Consider the following 11185-nt stretch of genomic DNA (forward strand, 5'->3'; position numbering starts at 1 on the left):
AAACAGGGGGCAGTGTGGATTATTTGGCCACCCACTGATTACGACTTACGAGTCGGTCCAATTTTCATTCTTCAAGCTCTGTTCTATATGACAAGCCGAGCTCAGTTCCAAGCAAAGCTCGTCAGTATAAAAATAGTAATATACTCCTCCGGACCTCCGGTTTTCAGTGCTCAACACCATTGATTTTTTTTACGAACATCCATTTTATTTAGTTTATGTACAAATATGTAAAAATATTAATCACATTTAAAGTTAAAGAAACAAACCACACAAAAATAAATAATATTTTTATATATTTTTTAAAAAAATGAATAATAAAATAAAACTGACGGTACAATGTTGATATAAGTTGGACGACACAGACAGACACGTTTGAAGAGAACTCCAATTGATAAGTAACTAAATTGACACTAAAAGCTACTACTGGAGAGACCTAACAGCTAACCGTACAGCATGTCCTCGTCGTCCATGGAGGACGAAGAGTCCGTAGAGCCGTCGGCATCCTCCACCATCACTGCCTTCAGCTCTCCCACTGGCGCCTGCGCCTCCTCCTCCTCCTCCTCGGAGAGGGAGACCCCGCCGCTGAACTTACGCTTAAAGAACTCGTATCTGATCAAGTCGATGTCGCTGACGCTCTTCCTCGCGTACTTCATGGCGCTCTTGAAGTGGTCCACTCTAAGCTCCGCGCCCTTCATGGCCAGTGCCTTCCCGACCACGGTGCTCTTCTCGACGACCTCGCGCACGGCGAGCTTGCACGCGCGCTGGCAGATCTCCTTGATATCGGCGCCGCTGAACCCGTCGGTGGATTCCGCCATCGCCGGCAGGTCGACGTGGCGGGACATGGGCGTGTTGCGGAGGCTCGCCCTGAAGATCTCCAGCCGCGACCGCGCGTCGGGGAGCGGGATGTAGATGAGCTGGTCGAGCCGGCCTGGGCGGAGCATCGCCGGGTCGATGATGTCTGGCCGGTTGGTGGCGCCGATGACGAACACCGTCTTCTTGCTGTTGATCCCATCCATCTCGGTGAGAATCATGTTCAGGACGCGGTCTGACGTGCCGCCAGCGTCGCCGACGTTGTTGCCGCGCTTGACGGCGATGGAGTCTAGCTCGTCGAAGAAGAGAATGCACGGCGCGGACTGCCGCGCCTTGTCGAACAGATTCCGGATGTTGGACTCGCTCTCGCCGAACCACATGGTGAGCAGCTCGGGCCCCTTGATGCTAATGAAGTTCGCCCTGCACTCCTTGGCGATGGCCTTGGCCATCATCGTCTTGCCGCACCCCGGCGGGCCGTAGAAGAGCACGCCGCGCGACGGCGACATGCCGAACATGTCGAACAACTCCGGGTGCTCCACCGGGTACTGCACCGTCTCCTGCAGCTCCTGCTTGACCTCGTCCAGGCCGCCGATGTCGTCCCACGACACCTTGGGCACCTCGACGATCCCCGTCTCGCGCAGGGCCGAAGGCTTTGTGACCTCCACGGCGAACCTGAGGTGGTCCATGCAGACGGTCAGGGAGTTGAGGATCTCCACGCTAATTGTGTCGTCTTCGATGTCCATCAGGTCGAGCTTCTCGCGGATGCACTGCATGGCCGCCTCCGAGCACAGCGAGGCAATGTCGGAGCCGACGAACCCGTGGGTGTCCTTGCCGACGCGCTCGAGGTCGACGTCGTCGGCCAGAGGCATGTTCTTCGTGTGTATGCGGAGGATCTCGAGGCGCCCGACCTCGTCGGGCACGCCGATGTCGAGCTCGCGGTCGAAGCGGCCGAAGCGGCGGAGCGCCGGGTCGAGGCTGTTGGGGCGGTTGGTGGCGCCGATGACGACGACCTGCCCGCGGGAACGGAGGCCGTCCATGAGGGTGAGCAGCTGCGACACGACGCGGCGCTCCACCTCGCCGTGCGCCTTCTCGCGGTTGGGCGCGATTGAGTCGACCTCGTCCAGGAATATGATCGACGGCGCATGCTCGTCCGCCTCGGCGAACACCTTCCGCAGGTTCGCCTCGCTCTCCCCGGCCACCCCCGCCATGATCTCCGGCCCGTTCACGACGATGAAGTGGGCGCCTGACTCGGCGGCGATGGCGCGCGCCAGAAGCGTCTTCCCCGTGCCCGGCGGGCCGTACAGCAGGATCCCTTTGGGCGGCCGCACGCCCAGCGTGGTGAACAGCTTCGGGTGGCGCAGCGGCAGCTCCACCATCTCCCGGATCTGCGCCAGCTGCTTGCAGACGCCGCCGACGTCCTCGTAGCCCGGCCCGTCGATCAGCTCGTCGTCCTCCCTCTTCACCGGGTTCTCGCTGTCGTAGAACACCTCCGTATCCCTCGCGACGATCACGCACTCGTCGGCCGGGTCCGTGTCCTCCACCCTGAACTCCACGGCGTGCATAAGCCCGCGCACCAAGAACCGGTCGCCCTTCTTCACCGGCCTCATCGCATCCTTGAAGTAAGCTGCATGCATGAGCATGGGAGATTAATTAGTATCAGATTATGCTTGATGACGAAGATGATTAGTGGACGATGGGTGGTGCAGTGTGCTTACGTCGGAGGTAGGGTTGGAAGAGGTCGCCGGAGATGCCCTTGACGGAGTCTTCGAAGGGGCGTACCAGCACTCGCCTGGCGTTGCCGACGTGGGGGCTGCGCTTGACGGCGACGAGGTCACCGAGGCGGACGTGGATGTTGCCGCGGACGCCGCGGCTGAGGCGGACGCGGCCGTCGGGGCACGACTCGTCGGCGTGGGCGTAGCAGACGGCCTCGCGGCGGCGCTTCCCGCGGAGGGTCACCAGGTCGCCCTGGAAGATGTCGAGCTCCGTCATGGTGACCTCGCTCAGCGCCACGCTCGAGTCGTCGACGGCCACCCCGCCCTCGGAGTCGTCGACCAACAGCCGGTTCGGCGCCTTCATCATCTTCCGCTCCAGGATCGCCGTCGAGTAGTCCATCGCCATCGACGAGAACCTGACCCGATCGAGTGCAACAAAAACTACCCTAAAACCTCTCTCGCGATTTCAGGCTAGCCTGCGTCGATGGATCCTCGATGATCTAGGGTACGTTTCGTGGTGCGGTCGCGGACGTTCGCGATTTCAGAGGCAGGGGCATTGAAGGGATTAGCTAGTATACAAGGGACTATCCATTGATAATATTTGGAAAATTATTAACTATTTGCCACTCCCATATATCTATGACATATGGCCCCGGACCCATATGTCATAGTCATGGCAGTGGCAACTAGTTAAATGCCCCGATAATATTAGAGAGTGATTAGCATATATTAAGTCATATTAATACTAATTAAATTATATTAACAATTAAAATGTTGGGTAACGTTCAATAAATTATTTATGAGACCACTAAACATTTTTAGTATATTTTTCTTATTTATGCTACATACTAGATGATACCCCGCGTATTGCCGTGGGATAATTTTGTGATAATATAGCAGATATGATTACTAAATTTTTTTCTTACCTACTATACGATTTTTTATGTGTTTATATATTTTTGTGCCTTTATCAATTATCCATAAGTTATAAATGATTGGGTTGTATGGTATGCCTTTTGGGAAAAAAGATACGATTTATATTCTTGATAAATCATCCAAAGGCTAAGAATGATTGAGATGATGTGAAGAGATGTAATTTACACCCTTAATGTATCATCCTAAGGCTAAAAACAATGGAGGTGATGTGGCTTTATGAGAGAAGAGAGAATTAGGTCTTGTTTAGTTCCGAAAAAGTTTTTCCCAAAAACATCATATTGAATTTTTAAACATTTAAATGGAGCATTAAACATATATGAAACAAATAACTAATTGCACAATTATTAGAGAAATCTTGAGATAAATCTTTTGAGACTAATTAGTCTATGATTAGCCATAACTACTATAGTAACCAATATGTGTTAATGATGACTTAATTAGGCTCAAAAGATTCGTCTCGCGGTTTTCAGCCGAGCTGTGAAATTTGATTTTTTATTCATGTCCAAAAACTTCTTCCGACATTCAGTCAAACGTCTGATGTGACCCATCTCCCAAAAAATTTTAGGAACTAAACGAGGCCCTAGCATTAACTGCATTTAGTGGGCATGAACTTTATAGAAAGAAGGGATTTAATATTTTTAGTGCAATCAACCAAACAACACCACGATATATATAGGCTCATCACAGCCAACCAACCAAACAAGACACACTTCCTATATAATTTCCACATCCTATTTGAGTATAGCCTATCTATAGTTCCTATATAATTCTTACCCACTACCTATAAAGCTCAATATGCACAAATGTCATGTTATCACCAACTAGCAATCCTTATATTTAAGGGACAATTGTAAATTTGCCACTAGTTTGAAACGTTATTGCAAAACTGACACTAGAAAATTACAAAATGCCACTAAAACTATCATTCGAGTGACATCCATGTAATTTAGAAAAAATAGTGGCAAATTTGCAAATGCCCCTATATTTAAAGCTCATACAAACATGTCACTAACTACCATTATATTTGAAGCTCATGCAAGCATGCTACGTAAGCTCAACATGCAAACATGACATGTCATAATCCACTAGGAACTATTATAAAGTTTATGTAATCCTGCTATATCATATATATTTTATTAGATTCTAAAGATGAATATAAAACAATATCAAATCATCATCCTCTTTACTATTTTGATAATATATTTTTTTTATAATACTTAATATATATTTATCTATTATTTCAACTTATTTGACATGTAATCATCCATGTATCCAACATAAGTATATTCATGTACTATCATAACATATTTAATATGCGTTCATCCATATATCCCGCAGCAAAGCGCATGATATCATCTTGTACTTCTTATGAGCCAGGCTAAAGCTATATAATCAACCAAACACACCCTACGGCTATGCCAGCTGCACTTATGTTGTGATTGGACGGCCCATAGAGATGGCAATGGGTCGGTCGGGTACGGGTGGAGCAGGAACATGCCCGACCCGATACCCGCCCATGAATATCCGACTCGTACCCGAATTGCTTAGCAGGCAAAATATTATACCCATACCAGACGAGCGCTCGGGTATCCACTGAGAACCCAGTGGGTATTTTAAAATAAACATATCCTTAATTTCATATTCAAAATACATACAGAAAATAATAGTAAAAGAAACAATGAACTCAAAATTACAAATAAAAGAAATAATGATATAAATCATAGTATCACACTTAAAAATAGTGAACTACAACCAACCATAATATCACAATGAAATATATATGGTTTTTTATATGGACCAATTGGAGGGAAATTATATTCGGGTCGGGCGTGGGTTAGCCACGGGTAAAAATTAAACCTGGCTGCTACCCATTAGGCAGTCGGGTCGCGAGCGGGTACGCCTACGAGCAACAAGTTACGCATGTACCCATACCCGTCGGGTCGGGTACCCATACCCGTTGGCAACATTGTCATCCCTAGCGGCCCATACATATGGCCTAATTACATCACAGCCCATCGCATCATGGGCCGTGATGACTACCAAGTGAGGCCCACTCTGCAGAAGCCACGGTCCACGAGCCCACGACCGACGCGGGGACTCGAAAATTTCAAATCGCCGAGGGCGGCGAGCGCGGGAGGCGGAGCGAAACCCGAAAGGCGCCTCCAGAAATTTCTCTCCTCTTCTCCCACCACGTCGCCGCCGCTCGCCGGCGACTCGCAGGCCGCGTCCCCCATTGGACTGCCTCCCTCTCCTCGCGTTGGGCGGTTTTCCTCGAGGCGGACCCCCCACGATGCCGGCGGTGGAGGGGATGCGTGACGTGGTCGCGACCGTGAGCGGCTACCACGGCGACGAGCGGCACAGGCTCGTCAAGCTCATCGCGGAGACCGGCGCGAGCTACGTCGGAGCCATGAGCAGATCCATCACGCACCTGGTAATGTTAGCGCGCACGCTTTCCTACGCCGACTTGTTCCCACCCACGGGCATGGAGTCTGACGCGCGCTTGCGGTTGCGGTTGCTTTTGCTTCTCGATCGCGCGCATGGCAGGTGTGCTGGAGGCTGGAGGGGAAGAAGTATGACATCGCGAGGAGGCTCCGGACGCGCGTCGTCAGCCACCGCTGGTTCGAGGACTGCCTCAGAGAGGGGAAGCGCCTCCCCGAGAAACCCTACATCATGGAAAGGTACCTGGTTTTTCTTGATGCGATGTAGCTCTAGAATTTCCAAGTCTTGGTAATTGTTTCGGATGGATATGAACGGCGATGAATTAAGCACTTCATTTTTTATCCTATTTCTATTCTTTGATAAAATACTAGTTTGGAACCGCGAGTTATATTCTGATACCGTGTTCATTGATTTGTTGCAACATATCAATCGTGCTGTGCCGGAAAGGGGCACTTTATTGTATAAGTTTTTAGTACTATTGGAGTATTGGGGTCTTGCCCTAGATTTTTCTTAATAGGATTTGAACCTTATAGATTTGTAACACAATCGACAGCCCAGTAGGTTTAAGCAATTCATTTGATTTAGATGCTTACAGTTCTTTATGAGCGTGATAGATGATATCTTGTAAAGCAGTATAAATAGCGCGAAAATTTCCGTGCGAGTCTTTTAAAACCTTCTATTCTGCTTGATTTACAGTGGTGAAGAAGCAGGGCCAGTACCTGAGGTGCCCACTTTCCCGTGTGGACGATCCAAGAGAGATGCAAGCATGAAGAATAGATGCTTGAAAGAATTACCTGATGATTTCTGCAATACTTCATATGCAACCGATGTGCTTAGGGTTGCTGATTCAGGTTCTGATTGTGAGCATCACGGATGGTCTGATTCCTCCCTACTGAAAGAAGTAAGAACTATAGTATCAACTGTTGTCCTCACATAATTTGATTTGTTTGGTACAATCCCCTAACGGGGCTTCATTCCATATGTTAAGCTATATTCTGTTCAGTACTGTACTTTACACCACTACTGCACTACTTACTCTTCATTCAGTTCAAACGACAACCATACAATTGTTTGTCATCCATTTCTATTGGCATTGCGGAGTGCCAATCATGGCATTGTTACCGAGTAAACAAATGCTGGATGATGGTTGATCTGCGTTGTTTTTTCTCTTGTCAAGCCACCCATAATATATAAGTACGGGAGTAGCTTTTAAAGCACTCTAAATTTATATACATCTTCTGCACATTACTTTAAAAAAGTATTGTTAATCCTGACATTGGATGGTATTCGTCCATTTTCCAAAAAGTTTTCATCTTACAAAATTAGAATACTTTCGATACTTTTCTCAATGTACTTTTATACTTCAATTTATACTCTATTTCCTGATGGAGCTTTGTTGATCTGTTGGCTTCAGAATGTTTTTGTTGGTGGTGAGAATTCTAAGATTGGTGCAACACATGCTAAGGAAAGAAGAAAACGTTTAAAGCATGCACAGAAATCAACCAATGAAGATGTACTAGAGCCAGAAGACAATATTTCTAATCTCATGGTAGTATGCTAATTATATTCTCCTTTATGTCAGTTTTTTTCGTTGGCTTTATACTGGTGAACCTTAAGACGTCATCACTGAATTGTCCTGATAGTTGGGTGTTCATCTTGTTAACCTACCAGTACGTTTGTTGCACAACCAGGTCCTTAACTTTGATAATATCCTTCATAATTTCTTTTAGAAGTTAGAACTATCTTTCGTAGTAATAAGGGTTTATCTTGCATGTTGTAAATGATAATATCAGTCTTCTGATGAACGAAATTCCCATTGACACAATCTGCACCAGTTCTGTATCCTAAAGGACATTTCAATGATGGAAACTGCAATGGGCCTATATGAAGCTGCTGTTGTTTATGCAGATGGCTAAATGACTTAAAACTTTTTCTTGTTGTCGCTGTCTAGGGAATGAAATTCTGGCTTGTCAATCTTTGTTTTAGATTGGCACTCGTGTTGCTAGTCTTTAATGATTTTATAGTACCTAATTTCTTGTTTCTCCTTGCTCTGTATTTTCTTGTACCTACAAGTTACAGCTGTTCTGCAATCTAATCTGTATTTATGACAACACAGGCAAGAAAAGGGCGTCATGAGTCAAGTTTTACTTCATCTCGGAGCAGATCAGAGCAGAAAGGAGATCTGTCAAGGTTTCTTCATAACGATGATGCTAACATGATGGCAAAAAGAAATAGTCTCATGAAAAAGGAATCAATAACCAAACATGCAGGCTATCTTGTAGAAAGCTGTGAAAATGAAATTTTAGCAGACAGCTTCAGTGAACCTGAGATGTTGGATAGTCCGTCCACCGAAGATCGGAGAAAAATAAGGAAGACAAGATTGTCATCATCATTTCGACAAAGTACCTTGGACAGTATATATGATTATGGTGAAGCTATTGAGCATGATCCTGAGAAAAGTGCGGATCAAGAAAGTTTCGAATTGGGTGAAAGTCCAAGAAGCTTTCAGCCAAGTTCTTCATCCAGGCAAGAACCAGCTTTCTGTACTGAGGAGAAAGCAAATCAAAGTGGCATTGATGATGAAAAGGGAGATGATGGGAAACCCCCTTTGGAAAAACCAGCCAGTTGTCAAGGGCAAGCAGAACTTTCATGTGTTATTTGCTGGACAGATTTTTCTTCAACAAGGGGCATCTTACCATGCGGACATCGATTTTGTTATTCATGCATTCACGGATGGGCGGATTGTCTGGTATGTATTCAGTGCAACTCATTACTTAAACACCATTATATCACCCCACTTGTCTGCGTTATGTGTGTATTCAAGAAATCAGTGTAGCATTTCGTCCTGAATCCCTGATTGAAATAGATGTTGCCAACCTACAACAGATCAGATATAGAACAAATATGTGAAACCTTTTCTTCTGCAGTCTGCATTACGGAATGTGGCATAAGCATAGTTGCTCCCAGCATGTTATAGTGTGGTATGTTTATGTGCAACTACAGTTGTTTTTGGAGACCATGTCTGGTCTCACCGACTAGCCGTTCTTCAATTGGATTTCTTATTGTAGGAACTGTTCTTTCACGTATGCTGACATTCATGATGCGTCCTTTTCTTTTTCAGTCTTCTAGGGGAAAAGTCGCAACATGTCCACTGTGCAAAACCAGCTTCACCTGGATCAGTAAAATAGATGAGGCCGGTACATCTGATCAAAAGATATATTCTCAAACAATTCCTTTCTTAACTTCTTCCGACACTTTCATGTTTGATGATCGAACCTATGGCAATCCTGAATCACCGGTGAGCTCTCGTTCCATTATCTTGTTGATGATTGAATTGCTCCCAGTATTGGCTTGCGATGCTTACACCTCAGTACCTCACCTATATTCTACCTATCCGACATATGTAGTCTGGGCAAGGAGCTTGCTACCAGTGCCATTGTCGTGAGCCTGAGGAACTTCTTCTGAGCTGCCATGTTTGCCGGTCGCAATGGGTACACTCGTACTGTCTGGATCCTCCATTGACGCCCTGGACGTGCATACATTGCAGAGACCACCGGATGCTGTATCAGCGGTATCGCTAACCAGAACTCTGAAACCTGATGAATCTTCCTTTGTTCATTAGAGATTATTATAAGGGGCTATTGCATTTGAAATGTATCATCGCTGCTCTGGTCATGTGCTTCAGGCATTGTTATATATGTTGAGAATTGGCAATAATTGGTGTCTGTAATGGTGATATCCAATTTCACATAAGCCGTGATAAACTGCTCACGTTTGAGCTCCATTTAACTGTTGTATACTGTAGTTGCGAAGCTGTACTGTTGGAGCAACTCCAAGAGTTTTGCAAATTTTGTTTCTCATCTTGTATTTTGGCGAGTCTTCAAATAATATGGCAAACAAAATCTATCCAATCTCCAATATTTTGGGACAATTTGTTTGGCAAAATAAAAATAGAGCTCACAGTATGTTATTTTCATCCTAGCAGTTGGAAGTCTCTTGTCGTCCGTGCGTCAGAAACGTAGCCACCACCCTGACTCTGCCTGCTCGCACGTGCTGCTGCTTGCTTGCTTGCCCTTGCCCAGTGCCATGCCGTGTGGCGTCGGGGCGCGGCGCGGGGCGGCGGCGTGCGGGTCAGGGTGGCAAATGGCGCATGGAGGGGAGAGAGACGGCGTCGGCATGCTGAAGCTTCCGCGTGCGTGGAGAAAATTGCAGATATAGGACCCGAAACAGTGGGCCTCGCAATTATAGGACTCCAAACATCGACTTCGCTAAAATAACCCTTGAAACATTGTAACTTTGTTTAACATGACATTTGGCCTTTTTAATCACTTTTCTCAACTAAAATACATGTATTTGTTTCCTATGACCGTATTTCATCCTATCCTGTATATTCCATCGTTTCATCTAACGCCGCCCGCGAGACGTGCGACGTTCCTCCTCCCGACACCGCCGCGCCTCCTTCCCTCCCCACGCCGTCGCCTGACGATGATGATGGTCGCCCAATCGCCGCCGCCGCCGCCGCCGCAGCAGCAGCAGTCCAGGTTTGATTTTTTTTTTTGGGTTCTTGGAACTCACACTTGTTGCTCTCGTCTGGTATTTCTTGGTTCAATTAGAGGAGATGATGTTCTTGGGTGCGATTTGTGGCTGACTTGCCCGATTTTATTTTTTTTCTCCTGCTGCTGGAATGCAGGTGAGGTGCGGGGAGGAGATGATGTCGCGGCAGTGCGGGGATGGCGCGTTGCTAGCGGAGCGGGCAGGCACTGTCCATGGTCGCAAGAGCAGAGGTGCGGCGGCGGCCAAGAGGAGCCATGGCGCTGTCAGGTTCCATCGGTGCTGCGTGAGGGCTCACCTCTGGAGGAGGGTAGAACGGGCGGCGATCCTGCGACCATCGTCATCGTCAGGCGGCGGCGTGGGGAGGGAAGGAGGCGCGGCGGCGTCGGGAGGAGGAACGCCGCGCGTCTCACGGGCGTCGTTAGATGAAACGATGGAATACACAGGATACGATGGAATACGGTCATTAGAAACAAATACATGTATTTTAGTTGAGAAAAGTGATTAAAAATGCCAAATGTCATGTTAAACCAAGTTACAACGTTTCAATGGTTATTTTAGCAAAGTCGATGTTTGGAGTCCTATAATTGTGAAGGTCACTGTTTTGAGTCCTATATCTGCAATTTTCTCGCGTGCGTGGGAGCGAGCGTTGTACTTTTTCATTGAATGCCAAGCGAAACTTTAACTTCTAAATATATGCACAAACGAGGAGATATGTGATATTGTAAATTTGGAAA

The 11185-nt window shown here is 46.9% G+C and overlaps 2 protein-coding genes across 2 annotated transcripts; one reads left to right on the top strand and one right to left on the bottom strand.

The window, feature by feature from the left end:
- Positions 1 to 333: 333 nt before the first annotated feature.
- On the bottom strand, positions 334 to 3010 carry LOC102718481 (cell division control protein 48 homolog E-like). The gene is made up of 2 exons (XM_040526968.1): positions 2526 to 3010; positions 334 to 2434 (listed from the first exon to the last, which is right to left on the bottom strand). Exons 1-2 carry the CDS (start codon positions 2926 to 2928, stop codon positions 441 to 443), a joined length of 2397 nt encoding a protein of 798 aa, XP_040382902.1. The 5' UTR covers positions 2929 to 3010; the 3' UTR covers positions 334 to 440.
- Positions 3011 to 5748: 2738 nt separating this feature from the next.
- On the top strand, positions 5749 to 9782 carry LOC102704439. Its single transcript, XM_006659331.2, has 7 exons — positions 5749 to 5889; positions 6003 to 6136; positions 6594 to 6798; positions 7312 to 7446; positions 8014 to 8646; positions 9019 to 9195; positions 9305 to 9782. The coding sequence occupies exons 1-7, from the start codon at positions 5749 to 5751 to the stop codon at positions 9476 to 9478; spliced, it is 1599 nt and encodes a 532-aa protein (XP_006659394.1). The 3' UTR covers positions 9479 to 9782.
- The last annotated feature ends 1403 nt before the right edge of the window (positions 9783 to 11185 follow it).

The sequence above is a fragment of the Oryza brachyantha genome, chromosome 8 (assembly GCF_000231095.2).
Source record: "Oryza brachyantha chromosome 8, ObraRS2, whole genome shotgun sequence".
NCBI classification, from domain to species: Eukaryota; Viridiplantae; Streptophyta; class Magnoliopsida; order Poales; family Poaceae; genus Oryza; species Oryza brachyantha.

Bases quoted from the DNA above. Each gene is read 5' to 3' on its own strand.
- LOC102718481 (XM_040526968.1), bottom strand. From the start codon at position 2,928: ATGGCGATGGACTACTCGACGGCGATCCTGGAGCGGAAGATGATGAAG. The intron at 2,435-2,525 runs GTAAGCACACTG...TCATGCATGCAG, and splicing joins CTTCCAACCCTACCTCCGAC to CTTACTTCAAGGATGCGATG.
- LOC102704439 (XM_006659331.2), top strand. From the start codon at position 5,749: ATGCCGGCGGTGGAGGGGATGCGTGACGTGGTCGCGACCGTGAGCGGC. The intron at 5,890-6,002 runs GTAATGTTAGCG...CGCGCATGGCAG, and splicing joins GCAGATCCATCACGCACCTG to GTGTGCTGGAGGCTGGAGGG. The intron at 8,647-9,018 runs GTATGTATTCAG...TTTCTTTTTCAG, and splicing joins ACGGATGGGCGGATTGTCTG to TCTTCTAGGGGAAAAGTCGC.